The 23,863-nt window shown below is 44.4% G+C and overlaps 1 protein-coding gene across 1 annotated transcript in view; it reads left to right on the forward strand.

Moving 5' to 3' along the window:
• ZCCHC14 (zinc finger CCHC-type containing 14) overlaps nucleotides 1-23,863 on the forward strand; it is a 680,296-nt gene that overhangs the window by 595,713 nt on the left and 60,720 nt on the right. The window contains exons 11-12 of the mRNA XM_085639437.1: nucleotides 994-1,137; nucleotides 1,239-2,636. Of these exons, the coding sequence (XP_085495563.1) occupies nucleotides 994-1,137; nucleotides 1,239-2,636 (1,542 nt within the window). The remainder of the gene's footprint in view (nucleotides 1-993; nucleotides 1,138-1,238; nucleotides 2,637-23,863) is intronic.

Genomic DNA, 23,863 nt, shown 5'->3' on the forward strand with positions numbered 1-23,863 from the left:
TAGATTATCTTATTTTAGATCATAATGCTAGTAATGAATCCTGAACTCAAATCCAAAGCACAAGGTAGAGACTGGTCTGGCTGAATTGAACTAGATTTAGCTCAAGAGAGGATAAATTCAATCTTGTCTTTTGTCAGTACTGCCTTTTGGAGGCAGGTACCTGACTACTTACAGAGCAAGATCACCAAATATGTGTGAGGGTAAATTTAAGGTCTCCCAGTCACTTCTCACTGTAGTATCCAACGCTTCTGAGCACTCGTTTTGAGTAATTCGTGTTATTTTATTGGGAATTGCTGCTCATCGAAAACCACTTTGCCTTACTTATATTCCTGGAAATCACTCCTCAGCCATGGAATCTTCATTTAGTCATAAGCACCGATTTGGCCTGCCCATGCGCAGGACCCCAGAGCACTTTAAAAAAATATATATATATTCCTGAAAATGCCTCTTTCTCTGCTTCTATAAAAACCTGCTAATATTTCTGTCATATCCGGTGGCCATTGGCAGCCACCTTCCTAAAGCTACCTGTGCAGCTTGTATCACAATATAATTTCTATAGCAACATATTTCCTTACCTTTTCCTTAGCCCATATAATGTGTTGTACAACAAGAATAGTCAAGACACCTAGTCAGTTTCCCACCAAAATGACTACTTATGCAGCTGTTGGTTCTGCATGTCTTTCTCATTCATGCTAAACCTTTTGATTGCATGTTTCATGCTTACCCATTGAGAGACCACCTTATCAGTAGACCGTCATTTTGTTATGGTTATATCTCATGCATTCGCCATTTAAAACATTATTCTCTTTTGAACTCTGTATTAGAAAATATAGCTCTAACATTTATTCTTGTTTTATCAAATCCTTCACCATTTTCCACCAGGACATGTTACTCAGATCTCAAACTTTTATTCCGAAAATGTTGCATGTACCATGTTCTTGAATGTGCATGTCCGTATGCTATTGTTTCATCTGGTTTACCATTTTTATCTAGAGCTACATGTGGATATAGAACAGTTGACCCACCAGACGCATCGAGAGGGTAGTTCCTCTTCAGAATATTCCAGCTCTCCTTCAAGTCCCAGAGTAATTCAGGCCAGAGAAGAGAGCTTTGACAGCACTGAGGAGACAGAAAGATGTAAGGAAACAAAAGAAGTGTGTGGGTGTGTGTGTAGTTCTGTTAAGCCACAAGTACAAATATTACCAAAATATTAATATTTTTGATTTCTGTTCCCATAGACGTTCCCTTGGAGGGACCTGAAAGGGAAAAGCCAATCATTCTGATGAATCACTTCACCTCCAACTCCATTCGCCCCACGGCTCAGGTTCTACCAGTACAAAATGACACTGGCTCAACTTCTTCCAATCAACACCCGCTGCAAATGATGAAAGTTTTGTCCTCACACATTGCCCCCGTTCATGTATTGAATTCAGTGCACAAGTCTGATAGAGTAAACACGGACGTGAAGCTCCATTCTTCCTCTATGCACTCATTCTTGCCGTTGGAAGAAAGGGGAAAGGCTTCTCCGGGGCCGAGAAGCAGCATTAAGGTTGAAAAGAGCTTAGGAAATATTATCATGGATATGCCTGCACAATCTTCCGTACCAGTTCTTTCTGGGGTCCCTGAAAATGCCTCTGGGACAACATGTGTTAACCATGCAATGCGGACCAAAGTAATTCGATCTTCCACACTTGACCGAATAAATAAACCAGGTCAACAACAAATTGTTGAAAGCAGTACTGCTAATACCATGCCGTCTAGTACAGTCTTCCATGTTGCACGTCCATCAGTAAAATTGCTTGTTTCTTCAGCTTCTTCTGATTCTTCAACTGTTAGACAAACATCATGCTCCAGCAACATGCAAAGTGTCTCCCCAGCAGTAATAAAACCCCGGACTACATTGTATGCAGCCAACACCAAAGTTGCCTTTTCAGGGGTAAGCAGTATGCCTGTGGCCCCAATTCCTGGAAGTTTTTGCTCAAACAGCAATACTACTGCTTCTAGCAGTCATCCAGCAACATCCTTTGCAAATGTGGCAAATTCACAAAGCTGTCCTTCTCCTAGTTCTAGTCCCACATTGTCCTCTGTTGGAGAGAACAGTTTATATAACGGTAGTGGAGCTTCTGTGAGTGTTGCAGTGCCAAATCAGACGACTCATAACCATCATCATCATCAGCAACAGCAAACAGGATGTACGGTGTGTAGTTCGTGTGGTTGTAGTGGTAATTGTGGCACTCCTGGGATGGCTGTAAATTATGCAAATTATTTTCAGCATCAATTTTCTGCACCTTCCATGTTTTCATTCCCATTTTTGCCCTTCAGCCCTTTATGCAGCAACGGCTACATTAATGCTCACCAGTACAATAGCAACCCGACATTTCCCATGGTGCATTCTGCTTACAACAGTAGCTTGAACAGTACAGACTCTGTGTTAAGCGGGCAGTCCAACTTTGCAGTACCCCCCTTTCAGAATTTTTTGACTGGGACAGCAGGAGTGTACCAGCCACAGGGAATAATGGCAAGTCCTAACAGTACAGGCCTTAAAAAAAATGGCAATCTTTCATGTTATAACTGTGGGTCCAGTGGTCACAGAGCACAGGATTGTAAGCAGCCAACAATGGATTTCAATCAGCAAGGTAAGAATCTGTTTCTTGGTCTGTTTAAAAAATATTTTCCAATCTGCATATATTTTCTTAAGTTGTAAAAAACAATAGTTGTAGTATGGATGGAAACTTGTAGCTCTGACAGAAGAAAAACATAGAATTTTTGCATGTGGGGCTTTGCTTTCTTCTCTGGTGCTGCACTTACTTTCCACCCTTTTTCTCTATACACATCTGCTCTGCTTTATCTCTTCTATGCCCTTTTCTCTGCCGAGCTGGTTTAAAACAAACTCCAAACTAATTTTATTCTTAGTACATCTCACTGTTTTTGGTTGCTGTCCCCAGTGTGGTCAATACCTGTGTTTAGGATAGGCCACTGATTGAACTTTGAGAATACATGAACCATAGTTAAACAATACCAGATACTTTTGTGAAACTTAATTTTTAAACTTATTTTACACTCATTTTCACTACAGTTAAATATGACACAATCTCATTTCTAGGTAGTCGCTTGACAGTGTTTTTACAGAGAGTTTACATTTGATAAATGCTACAGACTACCAGTAGCCTTAAGTGTCAGCAAAAAAATGTTGACTGAGAACGTGAAGGGTTGAATTCCCTTCCACTTGTTTATTTTAATCTTACCTCCAGGAAGAGACAAAGTACATCTGTCCATTGTGTGGTAATGTTTAACATTAAGTCAGTACCTTTGATCCTCTTAATGACATGGAGGTTTGAAGAAAGTGCCCTTTTTCTTTCAGTTAATATAGGTGGCTGTTGACCACCAAACACTGATTTTACTCAGTATTTTGTGGCTCCAGGAGGAGACTCTAACTGCTAAAAAAAAAAAACACATCCCAAGTCAATATTGTTGGCAGGGATGAGGAACAGGCCAAGTGATGAAGCATGGTACATTGCGGTATTCACATTCTTTTATGTTGCAGTTTGAGCAACATCATATGTTTTGCCTATTAAGACTTCTTCTGGCACTCAACGGCCTGGGACTCTCTAGACCTCACCTGTAGTACCTTTTGAGTGTTTGTGATCTTATTTGGCAAGGTGTACTACAGGAAGTCAATATGCCCTCTTCCTCCTTCATTATTCAGCCAGTCAGACCTGCATCTAGTGCTGTATATTATGAAGAGCTACATGATGCACATGCAAATCTGCATTTTTCAGGTTGTGGCAGGCTGTTAAGTAGCCATTGGTCTTGCAGGTTGTTCACTTCTCCAGTATTATATCTTTGATAAATTCACATGCTTGAATCTACCTCGTCGTCATGGTGGGAGTCCCATGGTAACAGCAATAGAAAAGCAATGCTAATAGATGGGCCTTAGAAAACCCATTGAAAAAAATAGAAATTGACCTTGTTTTAAAGCATCCAAACTTCAGCCAATTAGAGCAGCGACCAAGAAGTACTCTTCCCCTGCGGAGCCAGCATACCTCAATTTCATACCACATGTCGTGTGATAGGGAGTCAAGCTGTCTGTTTGGTGACTGTTGAACCCCCAGCTACTCCTGAGGTACAAAGTAAGAGACTTCATCTCAAATTTTAGGACATGTCCAGAAAAAGGCTTTTTAGGCCTTGCAAATCTTGTGGCAAATCTAGGCTCTATTCAGAAGATCCCTGTAAAGAATGCTTATACTGCTTGTACCCCCAACACAGCCTAAAGAATGTAAGTACTGCCATACTTTTTCTGCGACTCTAAAAGACAGGGAGGCCAGACTATTGCTCTGGCTCCAGAGAAAGGAGGCTCAGTCAGACTCTGATTCTAACAGTGATGAAAAATGACATATATCTTCTAAAAGGCGTAAAAATGAGGACTGCCTCATCTGCCAGTGATCCAAAGAGGGCAACATCCCATTCCAGGGAACCAAGTGCAGGGAGGTAAGGTGACAAAGATCATCCTAGAACATCGCTTTCCCTCAAAAATGATCTCCAACTGCCCCTCCTTACGTTCCTGTCACACCCTTCAAGGAGCCAGTGACTCTAAAAACGTGTCCATCAACGGATTCATCGACTATGACAACACCGTCGATGGCGACTTTGTCGTCATCGAGGGCGTCGACGATACAGTCAGCCCTGACACAAGTTACCACTGCGTCATCGACAACAAAAACGTCGACGACCACTTCCTCGTCATCGGCGAAGGCTTTGACGATAACGGCATTGTTAACAAAACCGTTGAATGCAGCCTGCATAGCGCCACCTTCGTCGTCACCACCCAACATCCCATCGATGAAGACCTCATTGGCTTCGACCCCGTCGTCGACCGTCCCGTCACTGACAACAAAAGAGACTGTTTTTATCTCCACAAAAGGGATTCCAGTTTCTCTTCAAGCGGATAGGTCACAAATCTTGCCATTACCTTCTTCAAAGCTGTTAGAGTTTCAGGACTGTAAAGCTCTTAGAGTTTCAGGACTCTGGAGATGAAGGTATGTTTGGCCCTATTGGTAGTCCTTAACAACTGAATGTGAAGTGCCAGGAAACGGAAGGCAAAGAGGTGGAACAGGGTCAAACTGCTTTCTTGTGCAAGGGGAATGTTCTTACGAGGATAGAATAAGAGAGGTTGTTCGCAGGTATGATACTTTTGAAGATCACGTTCCCTAAGAGGAGCAAGAGGAAGAACACAGTCTACAAGAATCCTCGATTACAGTTCCTGTGTCTCTGGTTACAGATCTACATTTGATGATCAGTGATTACTACAAAAGATTTCCAGATTCTAATTCATCGGCTCTGCAAACTCCGAGACATAAGAATGCTACTGACTGCGCATCTTTAGAGAGGTCCTGCAGCATCACTTTATAAAGACAGACCTATTCCCCCACCTATCACAACAAGGGATAGTCTTGCTTTCCATGATTTGCTAGAGGACACATCGAAGCGTTTTGACCTACCACTTCAAACTAAGCATAGGGAATGTTTCTTGCATAGCTTCAAAGTTGTGGCTCAGTGAGGTCCATACCAATTGTGGATTACATTTGGCTTGAGGGACTTAAGTCAATGAAGACTCCAACATCTGTAGGAGCAGTGGTGCCAAAACTTGATATAAAATATAGGGCACCAGAGAATGCACCCACTTTTCTTGTTAGTCATCCCAGACCTGATTCTGTCATCATGTAGGCAGCCCAGAGAAGGGCTAGGAATCCATCTTCTCCATGCTTGGCTCCACCCGATAAAGAAGGCCGTAGACTCTATAACATCGTGAAAAGGTTTGAGTCCATAACAGTGACTGCGATAAAAGCCTCTAATGCCCCAGCGATTTTAAGAACATATGATAGCTAAATGTGGTCCAAACAGTCACCATTTGTCGAGTATCTCCCTGATGATAAAAAGGGGTAAGAGAGATACTTGCGGAAGGAGATTATCAACGCAGCAGTAGATATCTCCTCCACTGCTTTCCATCAGATGGCAGAGGCAGCAGTGTTAAGGCGCCAGGGCTGGCGAAAGGCTACATCTTTCTCCCCCAAGGTGCAGTCTAAGATCTTGAACATGCCATTTGGTGGTGAAAATCTGTTTGTCATGCATGTGGACAAGGCATTCCAGTCCATTAAATCGGATACTGATACAACCCGCTTTCTGGGTTCACTCCAACATCAATGTTTTTCTTCCTTTTGAGGACGAGGAGGAAGGTGCAGTGTTTAGTTCATTCCACGACCACTATACCAACAGGCCAGATATCAGCCTTATAATCAACAGGTATTTCATGTCACCTATCTGTCAGACAACCTATAGGGCTGCTGCATGTTCCAACTATCCTCGACAACCAGCCCAAAGGCACCCTCCAGCTGGAGGGAAATGTCAAGATACCTCTCTTAGACAATGATATGTCCCTGGCAACAGTCAGTGCTCCGTCCCAGCTCACAAATACAGCTATTTTCATTCCAACTTCTTCAGTCATTGGAAAAACATCTCTTCTGACAAATGGGTGTTAGACCTAATCCAGCACGGTCACACCCTGGAATTTGTTCAAAAGCCTCCAAATTATCCATCATACAAAACATCTCACCCGCACCTAGTTTCGTTGAAGCAGATCAGTGCGCTTCTCTCCATGGGGGCAATTGAAGTACGGCCAGATCACTGCAGCAAAGGTTTCTATTCCAGTTTTACCAACTATTAGATCCAGGAGATTTCATGACATCTGCTGGATGAGTATTTCCACATTCCTATGCACCCCAAAACAACGAACATTCCTTCACTTCAATATGATAGGGTGGCACTATCAATTCAAGGTACTTCCTTTTGGCCTTCGCTCCGTCTCAAGAGTCTTCAACGACAGCAGTCTTTCTAGGAGCAGTCATAGACATGACTGCAGAGGCGTTTCCGAATTCAGAGAGAATCCAACGGCTGAAGACAACAACAAAATTACTGTCAACCTGAAAGTACGCTTCAGTATGCAAGTACAAGTCAACATAAGAATAACGATCCAGTTGTTTTGTCCCTATTATACCCATTCTAACATTGTTTTGCCCTATGTTTTAATTAAAAATGCCTACTATGTATATTATCAAAGTACTTGTGTGCCTTGTAGGTAAAATCATGAGAGGATTCGAATTACATGATGTGTAAAGTCAAGCTTCACACTGTATTGAGACTGTAAAAATACTGTATATATGGCAAGACCCCTTGTAACATATGTTTTATCAAGTGCTCACACTGCGTATTACTGACAAAACACCTAGTGTATCATATAAAATAACTCAAGTACGAGATGTACTTGATATTAGGATCAGCCATATGTAAAATATATCTTATTTTAACTTTTCATTCGTTTGCCAATTGTAGCTGCAGCTAGTACATTGTTTATTCAAGATGAGGTCAGATTGGTGCAAATCCCGTAACCACTACAAGATGGCCGCCCATACCGCTATCCAAGTGGTCTCCTAGCAACGTAGATTATGTGCATATAGGCACTTCCTACTTCCGGTTGACATAGCAAAATTTTGCCAGCCGGATCAAATATGGAAGCAGCTTGATCGTGAGACAGGCGACTGAGATCTAGTGCAGCGCTTAACGCATACGCCTGAATCATGTGTTTTACAATAATGAGAGATGGAGGAGATGCGTTAACCCCTGTTTAATTCATTACAGTTGGGTCAGTGCCGTTGAGTGATTAATCTCATAAGGAACCTATACCTTGGAAAATCCTTATTGTAACAAGGAATCACAATTTATAATTATCAGACACACCCTGGCTCTAAAGATTACAGTAAGTCTGAGCTTTCTATATCACCTGGGTGGCCACTCTGATTGAGTTTAAGAATTATATTACTCTACTCCCTGTTTGCAGGTCCGGATATCCTTCCCACTCTGACTATCAACTAACATACTGGATCCTACATGGACACATGTATGTGCTATACTGGTAAGCTACGACCGTATGCCCCTTAAGCCCTAATTCCTTTTTATCAAATTGCATTATTAAGGTTCATTATCTTATGGTTATACCTCTTTCTCCTGTTCAGTCCCCAGAAATACAGTCCTGAAGAGACCCCGTATCTAGAGAGGGTTGAAACGCCGTCAACATATAAAAGAGACAGCTTTGATTGAATTATCATATATTGTATTAAGCCTGTCCTTGTATAATTTTCCAATAACCGTCTTAGTTTCTTTTCACTTTGTCACATAATTTCACTAAAATAGGTTATGGTCACTTCACTTGGGGTCACAATATCACTACAAATGTAAAGAATATATGAATCTTTTTTTTGTATAAACATTTTTGATATTATGTCTGTGATACAGACGACAAATGCAAAATAAAAATACCTACTTTGGTTGAAGTTAGGTATATTCCTAAAGGAAAAGGTTGTTTGTGGGCTTATTAAGGAATATCAATGTATATGATTAATACTGTGATTCATTATAAGGTCATATTTGAATTATATGAATGTGATTAATTCAGAGCGACAACTTTAGTTACAGACTGTACATTGTTTAGTTGAAATGAGTTCCTTGTGAACATTTTTGTGTACTTTTGTACTTACCCAGTTCACAAGGACGTATGGGTTGCTCTTGTTATTTAAAATACACCTTTCCCTCAGGCACAAACTTAACTTGTACCTCTCTAAAACTGTTCCAGTCCAATTGAACAAAGAGAAGTCCTCTAACTCATTCAACGACAGCAGTCTTTCTAGGAGCAGTCATAGACATGACTGTTGAGGCGTTTCCGAATTCAGAGAGAATCCAACGGCTGAAGACAACAACACAATTACTGTCAACATGAAAGTACACTTCAGTATGCAAGTACAAGTCAATGTTGGGGATGATGTCATCCTGCATCCCGTTAATACCTACCTTCCGTTTACTAATGTGTCTGCTGCAGGAAGAGCTGGGCAAGTAGTGGGTGCAAACTCAATGGTCTTTCGAGGATTTCATCCATCTCAGTAACTAATCAGATGAAGTCAGCAATGTCCTGGTGGGTGGACATACAGCATATTTCCCAATGGCTCTCATTTATCCTGGTCAGGCCCCACATAGTAATGACGACAGATGCTTTTCTCATGGGGTGGGGAATCATCTGCAAGATCTGGTGATCCAGGGCATGTGGACCGTGCAGGAAGCCGCCTCCCCCATCAATCTCTTGGGGCTGAAAGCAGTCTTTCTGGGTCTTCAGACTTTCGTACCCAGGTTTCACAATTCCTCAGTGTTAGTTCAGATGAACAACACCGCCACCTGCCCAAGCAAGGGGGCACGAGACCCAAGGTTCTCTCTTCTCAAGCTCAACAATTCTAGGAATGGGTATACAACAACAACAACATCATCACCTTAAAGCTGGAGTATGTCCCAGGAGAACACAACGAATGGGCAGATGCCCTAAGCCAGACAGACAATATCACGAGTGGGAGCGAAATCGGTATACCCTGACCAATGTGTTCGGGTGATGGGGAAGACCCAACTTAGATTTTTTTGCTACCCTGCTAAATAAGAAATGCAATCTGTTTGCCAGCAGATATCCTCAACCAGGATCCCAAGGAAATGCATTCAATCTGGCTTGGACAGTGATGTTTGCTTATGCCTCCCTGCCTTTTCGTCTAATCCCCAGGATCATCAGGAAGATGAAGCTAGAACTGTGCTGTCTAATTCGAATAGCTTCTGCTAGACAGTACTGGTACACTGAGCTTATTTGCCTATCAGACTGCTCTCCTCTCACATTCCCGCCAGAGGAGGATCTCCTTTCATTGAACAAGGGTCAAGTTCTGCATACGCAGCTCTGATCCCTAAATTTGACCGCCTGGCTCCTCACAACATTGAGTTCAAGTCAATAATTCTGTCTGAAGATTGCAAAATGATTCTGCAACAAGCTTGAGCGTAATCTACAAATGAATGCTACACTGCAAAGTGGAAAAGGTTTTGTCTTTGGTTCACTTCCCACCCAGTGCATCTTCTCTTCAATACCAGAACAAGTTTTTCCTTACTTATTGCAACTAGCAAAGTCAAGCTTGTCTCATGCTTCTGTGAAGGTTCACCTGTCAGCAATTTCCAGATTCAGACGAATGGCAACCCAACACAGTCTTATCACAATTAATCAAGCCTCCCTTCATGCCAGTTAACAAGGTTGATTTAAACTTTCTTTCCTGGAAGGTGGCCTTTCTCCTGGCTATTACCGCCGCAAGGAAAATAAGTGAAATTCAGGCTCTGACAATCCGTGAACCATATCTTTAATTTCGAGAGAACAGAGTAAACCTGAGAACTAACCCAAAGTTTATTTCAAGAGTACCAACTACTTTTGATATCAATGAGCCTATTGTCTTGCCAATGTTTGTCCCTAATCCATCCTCAGCTGCGGAAAAAGCTCTTTATTTCCTAGACATTAAAAGATGTCTCAAGTTCTTCTGGAACAGAACTTAATTGTTCAGAAAATCTGATCAACTCTTGGTCTCCTATGTCTCACCCAGAAAAGGACAAATGCCCTCTAGGGCCATGTCGCAAACCCGCAATCCCACGGGAAGGCCAGGAGGGGGACGCGGGGAATATACCTCACCCATAATGGTGGGCACCACCCTCTGAATAAGATTGGTCACACACGTCACCTGCTACACGGGACATCGATATTTCCTTTTGTGAGGGTGGCTCCTTTAAGGGGAATCCCTCTGACGTCAAACCCGCCCAAGAGGCTGCTGTCATTCCCCAAGGGCCTATCACGGGACTCCCAAGGACCAAGGGGAGAGCGTCAAAGATCTGGAAGAGAAGACAAGGATGCACGTTGTTGGTCGACGGAGTAGCTGACGGAGACGCCAGGAGAAGATCCCTGCGACGACCACAGTATCCCGAAGAACCCTGGAAGTCTACGATGCCAGGAGGCGAACATCTCTGCACAACGCCCAGCCACGCTCCCGGAGGAGCGTGGCTTTCCCAGGTGTGGGAACGGTTTGCGGTCTGGGTTGGAAAGAGGGAGAAAGCTGAGTGGTGGGTAACCTGCCTCCTCCTTAAACCTCCCAGTAGTTTTGTCTTTATTTTCTTTCACAAACACACGGCCATAACAGCTAGTGTGCACACTGGTGGTCCCTCACTCCTTTTTCCCTTTAGTGTGATCTGAACAACCAGCCTGATACTTGCCCCTCTTCTCTCCTTTTGTTCGAGTACTCCTGCCTGCCACGGAGAGAAAAAGAAGAAGATTGGAGCAGATTACAAGGAGAACAACGACCAGATAAGAAGAGATTATCCGTCTTTTCCTATATAGACTTTGGCGAACTCAAAAACGGGTGTAAGATTCTAATAAACCGGGTTTAAAATGAACTAATCTGGACTTTGCTTCTTGCCTGAGCCGCGATCCCAGCTAATCACCCCCCAAGCCGCCCCCTTGCTACAACTCAGTATTGGACATTGGCTTGCTGCAGTCGTCACATTCTACCATGAAAAAGCAGGAAGACCACTTTCCACGAAAGTGAAGGCGCATTCCACAAGAAAAGTTACAGCTTCTTTGGCCCTGTTTGCGGGAGTTTCACTCCCCAACGTCTGCAGGGCAGCCACATGGGTTAATGCCCATACTTTTACAAACGCTATTGCCCAGACTCGCAGCACAAGGCTGGCTAATGTGGCAGTTGGACAAGCCGCTTTACGTCGCCTGTTTTCATAAGGTATGCAAGCTTAAGTCTTTTATAACAAGATACACGTTTCATATTCCTTTTTCCTCTCAGTCTCTTTTATTGAAATGTCTAGGTCATCATATATGATTGTAAGTTCTGCAAATGAACAAATGTTATATTTTATGGGTCGCCTTTATGCATTTGATAAATTTTGATGCTTAGGGAAAACATAATTTTATCAGTATTTCACATCTAAAGTTGTATGGGTTTCATGGTGGAAAGGTTTGTCTAACCCACCACCTAAACACGTTTGATACTGCTCCCCGTTCTGATTCAAGAATGTGAATCTATGAAAGATACCATACTTGAGAAATAACAAGTTACTTACCTGTACACTGTGGATCTCCAGTATTGATATCTTTCATAGATTCACATGCGACCCTCCCTCCTACCCGTTCAGGCTCACCATTACTTCACTTCTTATCCTCCGGGCGTACACTCATGCTCAAAATGTGAGGTATGGTTGTACTGCAGGGGAAGAGTGCTTCTGGGTTTCTGCTCTGATTGGCTAAAGTTTGTATGCTTTTAAACATGGTCAGTAGGTTAACAATTTTTATTGTTTTCAATAGGTTTTCTAAGGCGAATCTACTAGCATTGCTTTTCTATTGCTGTTATTGTGACACTCTCACCATAACGATGGGGAAGATTCAAGCATGTTAATCTATGAAAGATATCAATATTGGAGAACCACAGTGTATAGGTAAGTAACTTGTGTTTTTTCTCCCATTGAGGAGTCCACCCAAATGTGTACAATTCTCTCCCCCTGCCTTTTGATGCTTTCTTCAGCCTGTTAAAGTCATGGTGATCATTGGACCACTTGTTCCTAAGATTAAATCAGTTTCCATCTGCTGGAAATCTGCCTTTGTAGGATGGTCACACCAGAATTTTCACCTTTGCTGGATCCTATTTTTGTTTACTGGCTTTACAACTCTGTGTACTTTACCACTGCTAACCAGTAGTAAAGTGCCAATGCTATCCTTTTAAACATGCTCTAATTGGCCTTTACATACTTGGTGTATTTAACTTGCCTCTACCTCCCAAGTATATGATGTAAAAAGTGCTCTCAGGGCCTAGAAGGTAAATGTCGTCACCTGTGGGCTGGAGCACTTATTGCGCCATCCACTAGTGTGACTAGGAAAACACAGCTAGGTAAAAACCTCTCTTTTTAGGACTCAGCTCAACAGCGCATGCGCTGTCTAAAAGAGACGTGTTTAATCTGTGATCTTCAGCCCACCCACAGGCTTCTCATTTGCTCGCTCCATCGTCTGTCTCATATTCGTTGCCTCCATTTGTCCCTGGCATGCATGGATGGTAATGTATCTTATAAAGTATTGGGGTATCTTTCATAGATTCACATGCCTGAATCATTCCCCGTCACCGAGGCAGAAGTCCCACGGTAAATACAAAAGTAGTGCCAAAAATAGTAGTAGTAGTAGACCCCAAATAAAAGGCCTAAGGCCTAGATCTTAGCAGCCTATCTACATCATTATGCCAAAAGAACCAAAAAATTGGTACCAACCAATCAGCCATCAGCACCCTCTAGAGCACTCTCAGTAGAGCCAGTTCTCCTCAGATTTTCACCGCATGTCGTGTGGAAGGGAGTCTCCCTGAGTGCCACTCAGTTTTCTACTTTATTCCATGATGTCTGACAAGAAAGCCTTGTTCAAGTCCTGCAGAACCTGCACCAAGAAGAGAGTCCATGTTGATGACCAGCATATGGACTGCATCTACTGCCTCTACCCTAAACATGAGGTAAAAGATTGCAAAATTTGCCGGACCTTCCCTACTAAGACTCTTAGGGATAGGGAGGCGAGAGTGCTGTTATGGCTTAAATCCTTCGGCTGAAGAGGATGATAGAGCCTCAACTTCCAGCAAGAGAGCTAGGTCTCATGACAGCTCTTCAAGCGAGGGGAAAAACACCATAAATCTTCCCACTCTACTTCTGGCCCTTCTCAGAGGACTCCTCTCATTTCCTCTGGGTCAGCGCACTCTCCTCAGGACTCTCCTCTCAAGGACTCTGAAAAGCTGTCTTCAAAAACTGTGAGTAAAAGCCTTTCAAAATCTCTGGCTTTCCCTCCTTCGTTGACGATTTCGGTCACTTCTTCTGCTCCTTCGTCGCGGAGACTGTCTCGACGTCTATCACCTCTCCTATACTGTCGACGAGGATTACTATCCTGTCAAAGAAACCCGTCGTCGAGGGATCGTCGACAAAGACCTCGTCGACAAAGTCAACTTCGAAATCCATATCGATGATGTTACCGTCGACGAGCGAAGTATCGTCAACGAAGATACAGCTGGTTACTACCCCATCGTCGAAGGTCCCGTCGGCGTCGAGCCTGTCGACGAGGGTCAAATCGACGAAGGGCCCGTCGACATTGAGCCCGTCAATGAAGATCCTGTCGACGTCGAGCCCGTCAACGATGATTTCGTCGAGGTCGAGCCAGTCGACGATGATTTCGTCGACTATGATGAATAAGAGCCCGTCGACGACAATTCCATCGACTGGGGATTTACCTGTTCCGTCTGCAGCACCTGCATTGCTTATAGCGCCTACTCATTCAACTCCTGTTTCATCTAGGAGTTTTCAGCTCAAAACGTTTCAGAGACATGAATATAACGATATTTCAATGCTTACTCCCTCACATCTCCTGGAAACATGTGTGCAGGATGAGGATGATGATTACGAGGACGAAGAGGAAGAAGGACCATTTGGAATAGCTCATCATCCTTCTGAGCCACACGTCAAATGTCAGGATGACGATGATGAAGAGCAGGAGAATTATCAGGAACAATATTATCAAGAGGACATTTTCGTCCCGCATCAAAGAGTTTACCATAGACAACCTCGCCAGAGTGAGATGTCGCATCTGCCTACAACTCTGATGCAAGACCTGCAAGCCATGCTGGCAGATTACAGACAGCGTTTTCCCCCCACAGCAAGTCATTCCACAGGTTCCACCACCACCTGGGCCGGTTCCAGATCCTTTGCCTTCACCTGACGCTCCTGTTCCAACGCCTCAGCTTCCAGACCCTCCTCATGACCCGCATCAGGGTCAGGACACGTCCTCTGAAGAGGAATTTGAAGAGGGTGAACTTCCAGAGACCATTCTGGCAGATCCTTGGGCTTCTTATATTATCCCTATGCCTTCGCCACCGACTCCTCTACCATCTGATTCGCCCCCAGAGGATATGGGTGGATTTCATAATCTAATGCAGCGAGCTGCTGCTAGATTTCAGTTGCCTGTTACGGTTGAGCAATCTGAATGCTTCCTACATGATTTTATCGAGGAATCCAGAAAGATTATAAGAGCTGTCCTCATAATTGATTACATCTGCAAAGAAGGGGTCAAAATCCTGAAAACTCCTGCATCTATGCCAGCAGTGCTTCCACGGATAGACAAGAAATACCGTGCTCCGGCCAATAGTCCATCCTGTCTCATTGGCCATCCTCGACCAGATTCGGTCATTTCCTAGGCTGCCCAACAAAGATCTAAGAACCCGGCAACACCCATTACTACACCGCCGGACAAGGAAGAGCGTCGTCTTGATTTGATCGGCAAGAAGTTTTCAACAATGGCAGCTGCCTCCATCAGAGCAGCTAACGCCCTAGCAATAATAGGGTGTTATGACTGCAAAATGTGGTCAGAGATGGCTGGACTTATTGAGCTCATTCCGGAAGACAAGAGACAGGAAGCAAAAATTCTATTAGAGGGAGAGCGCGCGGCATCTGAAACCATAGATTGCGCACTAGACATTGTGAATACAAATTATCGCCAGCTGGCTGGTGCGGCAGTACTCAGACGCCAGGGTTGGCTTAAGGCCACCACTTTCAGACCTGAAGTCCAGACAAAAATATTGGATATGGCCTATGATGGCGAATCGTTGTTTGGAAAATACAAGCAATAAAAACTGATACGGCAAGATTATTGGGTTCATTGCAGTACAAACGAGGAACCTTCAGAGGTGCAAGAGGGAGTGGGTTTTCCTCTAGAGGAGGATACCAAAACCATCAGAATAGACAATACCAGCCCCAATATAGACAAACTTATCAATCTTCATACAGGCAATCCAACACGTCTGGTTTCTCTCGTCAGGGCGGAAGAAAAAGATTGCAAAATCAAGGACGGGACGCCAACAGAAAGCAGTGATCTCCGCAGGGCGCCTTCCACTCCTATTCCCCTCCCTGTGGGCGCGAAAAGTTCAGCATTTGTGGACAAGTGGTAAGAAATTACATCAGACCTGGTGAACAACGATCATACCTTAGAATTTGTCACCAAGCCACCCACCACTCCGCCCAAGGGACCCACTCCCCCTTCCCCTCGTCTTCACTTATTATTCAAAGAAGCTTTAACGATGCTCCTCAAGAATGCAATTGAGAAGGTTCCATCACATCAGAAACGGACGGATTTCTATTCCCGATTTTTTTTTTATTATCAAAAAGAAATCAGGGGAATGACGCCTGATTCTAGACCTTCGCAACCTGAACAGATTCCTCAAAAAGCATGGATTTCGCATGGTCACACTTAGAGATTCTAGGTTGTCTCAAGGAAGGGAGATTTCATGGCTTCTCTGGATATGGAAGACGCTTACTTCCACATCCCAATGCATCCAAAGCATCGCAAATATCTTCACTTCACTGTGGCTGGCGCCCATTATCAGTTCAAAGTGCTCCCGTTTGGACTAAAATCTGCTCCAAGGATCTTCACAAAGTGCCTAACTCCTGTAGCAGCAGTGTTAAGATTCCAGGAAATCCAAGTATTCCCGTATTTGGACGATTGGTTAATCAAGGGTCCTTCGGAAAGAGCAGTCAAGATTGCTGTGACAACGTCTCTTCATCTTTTCAACTCTCTGGGGCTAACTGTGAACAGGAGCAAATCTCAGTTACGCCTGATGCAGGTCCTTCCATTTCTAGGAGCTCAGCTGGATACCGTCCAGTGCAGGGCATTCTTATCTCACGAACGGCCGGTTCGTCTTCAAAAGCTGGCAATTCTGATTTCCAGAAGAAAGTCAGTTTCGGTCCGAATGTTTGCGTCACTCCTGGGGATGTGCTCTTCCGCAATAAATCTCGTCCCTTTGGCAAGACTCCGAATGCGACCTCTGCAGGAGGAGCTACACCATCAGTGGCAGCAGGCCGTGTGTTTCTTCAACGACATCCTCAGTCACACCACGCATGCAAAACGCTCTGCATTGGTGGTCACAAATGCCAAACTGAGCAGAAGGACTCACTTTCATACAGGATATTCCAGATTTTGTTCTCACTACGGATGCCTCCATGGAAGGATGGGGAGGTCATCTCCAAGATTTACAGATACAGGGAAAGTGGTCTCCAGAGTACAAGAAACAACATATCAACAGCCTGGAATTGCGAGCAATTTTCCTGTCCCTGCAAGCTTTCCTTCCAAGGATTGCAGGTTCATCGGTACTGGTTCGGACCGACAATACCACCAGCATGTTTTACGTGAACTAGCAAGGAGGGACAAGATCGGCAACTTTGTCAAGAGAGGCTCAGGAGTTGTGAGAATGGGTCACACTCCACAACATAACCCTCAGAGCAGAACATGTCAGAGGTCTCCACAATACCCTAGCGGACACGCTCAGCAGGTCCCAATCGGACTGCCACGAATGGGAGCTAGAGCAGACTCAAGTGCTCAGAGTGTTCCGAGCTTGGGGCAAGCCGGCATTGGATTTGTTCGCAACAAAGGACAACAAAAAATGCCGATGTTACGCCAGCAGTTACCCTCAACAGGGATCAAGGGGGAATGCCCTGTCCATGCGATGGTCAGGGATTTGTGCTTACGCTTTTCACCCGATACCTCTAATCACAAGAGTAATACGCAAGATGAAATTGGAGGGCTGCCGTCTCATCCTGATTGCACCCAGGTGGCCACGCCAGTACTGGTTCCAAGAGCTTCTGTTATTATACCAGGACCAGCCGATCCGTCTTCCTCCGACACCCACAATGCTGTCGAGCAACAAAGGTCAGGTGCTTCACCCGAACCCTTAGTCTCTACATTTACACGCATGGCTCCTGATTTCTTAGAATTTAAGGACCTTAACATCTCTCAGGACTGTCGTGACATATTGACAAAATCGCGGGCTCACAGCGCAATTAAGACTTACCGTCTAAAATGGAAGCGATTTTGCTGTTGGTGCGAAGCTAACAATGTTCACCCGGTGGAAGCTCCTACGGAACAGATCCTTCCTTATTTGTTACATCTGGCAAGGTCTGGGCTCACCTTCTCATCAGTCAAAGTCCATTTAGCTGCACTTTCCAGAAAGGGTGATCAACTTCCTTCTCTATGTTCATCCTCTTGAGTCAAACAATTCATGAAAGGACTTTTCCAAGAGTTTCCTCAGATAAGTCTTCCTCCACCGGAGTGGGAACTCAACACTGTCTTAATGCGACTAATGAAACACCCATTTGAGCCTATCCACAAGGCTGAACTCAATTTCCTCACCTGGAAGGCTGACTTACTTCTGGCTCTAACGTCCGCTAGAAGAGTGAGTGAGATTCAGGCCTTCTCTATAAAGGAACCATTTCTACACTTCACTTAGGACTACGTGACCCTCCGAGCTAATCCTACATTCATACCTAAAGTACCGTCACAGTTTCACCTCAATGAACCTGTAAAATTAAGGACTTTCTTTCCAAATCCATCTACACCAGCGGAAAGAGCCTTGCATTCTCTTGATATTAAAAGATGTTTAAAATTCTACCTTCAAAAAACAAAGAGCATTAGAAAATCTGACCAGTTGTTCGTGGCTTACGGCCGCCAAACTACTCTGGGAACTGCAGTCACAAAAACCATAATTGCCAGATGGATAGCATCTACAATCCATTTCTGCCATGACAAAGCTCACAGGCCATTGCTAAGGAAAGCCAAGGCCCACTCCACAAGAACTGTAGCAGCGTCTACAGCGTTGTTTGCTGGGGTGACTCTTGAAAATATCTGTCGTGCTGCGACATGGAAGAATGTCCACACGTTCATGAGACATTACTGCCTTCAATCTACGCATCAAGACGACGCAGCAGTCGGACAAGATGTCCTACGCCATCTTTTTCTTTGAGGTCAGTTTCAGGTACCTTTTCTGTCTTTAAAATGCTATATATGTCTTGCATTTTTTCATGACAATGACATTTCTGAGATATGACATGTCTGACATAGAATGTTGTTACAATGCATGTTTAATTTCCCTGCGTATGTTACATGTTTTTGAATAATAAGGTTTGGTTTATTATACCTTTTGTTAACAAGTTGTGGATGCAATTGGGAGTGTATCAGCACTAGTCTCCCACCATCCGCAAACGACTGTATACTTGGTATACTGCTTGCTGTTCTGATTCAGGCATGTGAATCTATGAAAGATACCCCAATACTGGATAAGAAAACAAGTTACCTGTAACTACAGTTATCCAGTATTGGTATCTTTCATAGATTCACATGCACCCACCCTCCTCCCCGTAGAGTCAGTTCTCTATGTTTTGGGACACTTACTTCCCACTTGTGCTAAGGAAAATCTGAGGAGAACTGGCTCTGCTGAGTGTTCTAGAGGGTGCTGATTGGTTGGTACCAATTTTTTGGTTCTTTTGGTATAATGATGTAGATAGGCGGCTAAGATCTAGGCCTTAGGCCTTTTCTTTGGGGCCTACTACTACTACTATTTTTGGCACTACTTTTGTATTTACCGTGGGACTGCCGCCTCGGCGACGGGGAATGATTCAGGCATGTGAATCTATGAAAGATACCAATACTGTATAACTGTAGTTACAGGTAAGTAACTTGTTTTCTTCTGGTGTTTAGACCCCCCCAAAGAGTATGGACCAAGTACTTGCAAACATCCATTGCTCCCATTTTTACAATCATTTTGGGACCTATATTTTCCATTCTTTTTCAGCACTCTACACAGTGCTCATGCTTTTACCAGCTCTGTCTTCTCCCTCATGCACTGCCCACAGATCACTCCCTCCCCGTCAATGCTTTTCCTATCATTGCTACTTAGTTTTCCCCTCCTCCTCCCTTCCATTGCTGCTTGCTCCCTCGCACCTCCCTTTGCTTACCCCGTCCACAAGTGACCCTCTCCCCCAAAACTGCTTTTCCCTTCATTCCTGCTTTCCATTTGTCCCTACCCTCCCGTCTCTGCTTACTTCTTCGCTCCTCTCGGTGCTTCTCCGTCCACAAATCACCCCCCGACCCTGCTTTGAACCCCCATTGTAGGCTATTTCATTCAAGTGAGTGGTGGTGTTCTGCCTTTTAATGTCCTTTTAGTGAATAGCTGATGTGTTGGAGTAAGTGTGCACAGCTCCTTTTATTTGGCACACGTGTATTCTGTTTATTTTCCGCACTTGTTGGTACTAGGTGTGTGTGTGTTTACACCGTATGTGGTCGTTCAGTAATGGTGTTTATTGCTGGAAAATCAGACCTCAAATGAATCAGGTATACATTATCACAGGGCATGTCAGAGCTTCTAAAGTATTTGTGTTTTCTGCTGCAATTGCATAGGATCGTTTCTCCTGTGCAAAATGATTGAACTGTTCATGTCTCACCTTGTTGCCTCTCGTTTAATAGGGTGGTACTCTGTTTCTTCAGATTTCTCACTTCTGGACACTTTCTCTCTTTCTTTTTCTGCATTCACTGGCGAAGCGTTTCCCTGCACCATTGTTGCTTAACATGAATTCTCTTCAAAGGAGCCAGGCTGAGTCTTGATGTCGTAAAGATCTACCTGCCCCTCAGTGTCCACAGCAAAAGTAGTCCTGTTAATGTGGTTGCCAATGCGATGTATTTCCTATTGTTCAGTACTTTAAACCAGCCTAGCACTGTGATTCTTTCTGGGGTTTTTTGTGCAGTTTTATGTAGCGCCAACACCACCCAATGATAGTGAAGTGCTTTGCATCAGTACCAGTTAATTTGTTTTTTTTTTGTCAAACTTCTTTTTATTGTAGAATTTCTTTCAGTAAAGCTGGGAATACAATCATAACATGTGGACCATCATAGCATTTTCCATTGCTATTTCTAGAAATAGTTTTCTTTAGTTGGTCCCTTTCCGCGTCTACCTTCACAGTTGTCGAAACCAGCCCCTTCCCCTCCCCTCCCTCCTTCCCAAAAGGAAACTTACGCAATAACTAGGGAAAAGCTAGGTACTCAAATAAGAGTTGAATGTGTAGCTGAGTCTTCAGGATTTGATCAGGGTATATCATGAGTCTCAAGTCTATTGTGTCTTCGGGGTTCGTACGGCTATCTTAGGAGGGGGCGTTTAAAATTGAAAGAGGTGTAGTGCTCATTTCTGTGATGGACAGCTTAATTGTGGTAGGCCTTTCGAAAGGTAATTTATTAAGGATTCCTACATATGCTCAATTTTTTTAAATTCGTTCCTGAAGATGTCACTTAACCTTTCCATCGTTACTGCTTGCCAAGTCAGGCATGCCATTGGGTCCGGGTTGGGGCGTCAGGTTTCTTCCACGCAGCTGCTACCGCCCCCAGACATAGCCACAGTATACCTTTATCTGCGTTTGTTTGGTATTTTAGTGATTCAGATCTAAGCCCCAATAGTGCAAATGTCGGTGTGTCTGGTATTGGGTATCCCAAGATTTCTTTAATCTGAAGGGGCGATTGTCGGATAGTCCCACCAGATGTGGCGAAAGTCGCCTAGGAGGCCGCATCCCCTCCAGCACTTGTCGGATGTATTTGGAAATCATTTCTTCAATTTTGTCAGGCATAAGTACCAATCATATTGGATTTTGTAATGTGCTTCCGGAGGCCTAAGGGATGGTTATGCTTGTGAATGTTCCTCCACAGAGCCCTCCATTCCCCTTCTGAGATTTCGTGTCCAAGGGTGCATTCCCGAAAAGCGGTGTGGCGGAGAGGTTGTGAGTGTGTTGAGCGGAGGAGAAGATCGTATAGAAAGGCTGTGATACCCTTAGTGCCCTTGCTCTTTTTCACAAAGTTTTCCAATGGTGTGAGCTCCCTCGTGGCTGTGGCCCTTGTTTCTTGCTGGAGTGTCCAATGGTGTAGTTGTCGGTAGCGGTAAAGCTTTTCCTCTGTGAGACTAAAATCTCTCTGGCAGTGTTCCAAAGTGAGTATGTCTGTGTTTTGAAAGAGGTGTGATAATGTTAAACACCCCCCTTTCTCCATGCGTCAAAATCTCCCGGGCGTGCTTCTGGGGGAAGTGCTGGGTTGTAATTAAGGGTGGGCGTAGTTCGCGAAGTAGCAATTCGCGAAGCTACGCAAAGTGCAGTTCGCACTACGCGAGCTTCGCGTAGCACTTCGCGAACTGCGTAGTAACATGTTCGCACTGTGCAAGATGTTGTTTTCAATGATTGCAGAGTGCGGACAAGCAACCGGCACTGTGCAATCATTGAAAATGGCATCTTGCACAGTGCGAGCTGTAGTTTTCTGCTGCTCGAGGAGATTTTTACTCGAGCGGCAGCTTTCTCAACGCGAACTGGTAGTTTCTCATCGCGAGCGGTCGCGAGCATACGCGACCCCTCGCAATGAGAAACCTGACCTCCTCGCGTTGGGAATCTCGCCGGGAGGTTTATTTTCCTTGTTCGCGATCGCCAACTTGATGTTGCTGATCGCGAACAAGGAAAAAGTCTCGCCGGGATGTCATTTTGCTTGCTCGCGGTCGCCAACTTGACGTTGAGGACCGCGAGCAAGCAAAACATGACCGCAGCACTACGCAAGACTACGCTACGCGTGTTCGCACTGTGCTACGTGCAATTCGCGTAGTGCGAAGTAGCGCGAACTTCGCGAGCGTAGCGTAGTGCTTTGCCCAGGCCTAGTTGTAATGAAGCGGGCTAAAGGGGGAGGGAAATGTAGTCAGAGCTGTCTTCCAGAGAACGTCGTCCCACACTCTTAGAGTAGTCCCTGATGGAGTGCTACGGTATGCATTGGGGGGGGCCGCAATTCTTTTTCGGTTTCTACAATAGGTCCCAGATGACTCTACTTGCAATTGTCCTATCCATGTGGAGCCAGTGCTTGTCTGACTCCCTCTGGGACCATTCAATGATGACTCTTAGCTGGGCCACTTTATGATAGATATTAAAGTTTGGGAACCCTAATCTGAAGGGGAGACGGGCCTGTTTGTTTTGCCAGATAAATGTGTTAAGCATAGGATTGATCACCCTCTGATAGTCAGTCTCAAGCTCTATGGACAGATTCTGGAATAAGTGAAGGAATCTAGGCAGTATAACCATCTTAACTGCATGGATCCTACCAAGCCACGATAAATACATCGGGCCCATCTCTTTAGGTCCACTTTCAGGTTGTGTAGAAGTGGTGGATAATTAGCCTGAAACAGCTGTGAAATCTTGGGTGTTAGTTTGATGCCCATTGAAAAGGCGTTGTTGAGATAAGGGCCTCCATTACTCTGTCTAGTAGGGTTAGGTTAAGTGGGAAGGACTTTGTCAGATTTATACGGAAGCCTGCCACCTCTTCAAATAGTCAAAGTTCGCGTTGTAGGGCATCATTGAGTTTTGTGGGTCTGTCAAGGGGAGCAGGATGTTGTATGCAAATAAGGAGAGCTTATGCTCTTCTGCCCCGAAAGTAATTACCTTGATTAGATTGCTGCCAGGGGTTCGATGCTTAGGGCAAAGAGGAGAGGCGAGAGCGGACACCCGTGTCTGGTACCTCTTTCCAATCGGAAGGGTTCTGCACTCATTCCGTTTACCAAAACCCTAGAATTAGGCATGGCATAATTCGCCCTGACCATGGTGAGGAAGGTCTCATTGCAGCCAAATCGCCTTAGCGTAGCGAAGAGAAATGCCCAGTCCACACTGTGAAACGCTCTCTGCGTCTAGACCGAGCATGGCTGCTGGGATGTCTTTTTTGTTACTTTCTCTTTTAGGTGAATGACTCCTCTGACATTGTCATGAGTCTGTCTCCCTTTAATATACCCCGATTGGTCTGGGTTGATTAATTTGGGCATAAGATTCTCTATTCGGGAAGCCAGGATTTTTTAATAAAGCTTTGCATTTAGATTTAGAAGGGCTATTGGGCGATAAGCACGACAAAGGGTTGTATCTTCTCTGCTTTTGGGATAACTGTGGCTATGGCTTCACTCATAGATGCCGTTACCAGTCCTACTTCGGCTATGTGGTTAAAGAGAGAAGTTGAGTGTGGAACCAACTCTGTACTGAATGTTTTATAAAAGCCTACCATCAGTTCATCCGGCCC

Source organism: Triturus cristatus, chromosome 12 (assembly GCF_964204655.1).
Source record: "Triturus cristatus chromosome 12, aTriCri1.1, whole genome shotgun sequence".
Classification (NCBI taxonomy): domain Eukaryota; kingdom Metazoa; phylum Chordata; class Amphibia; order Caudata; family Salamandridae; genus Triturus; species Triturus cristatus.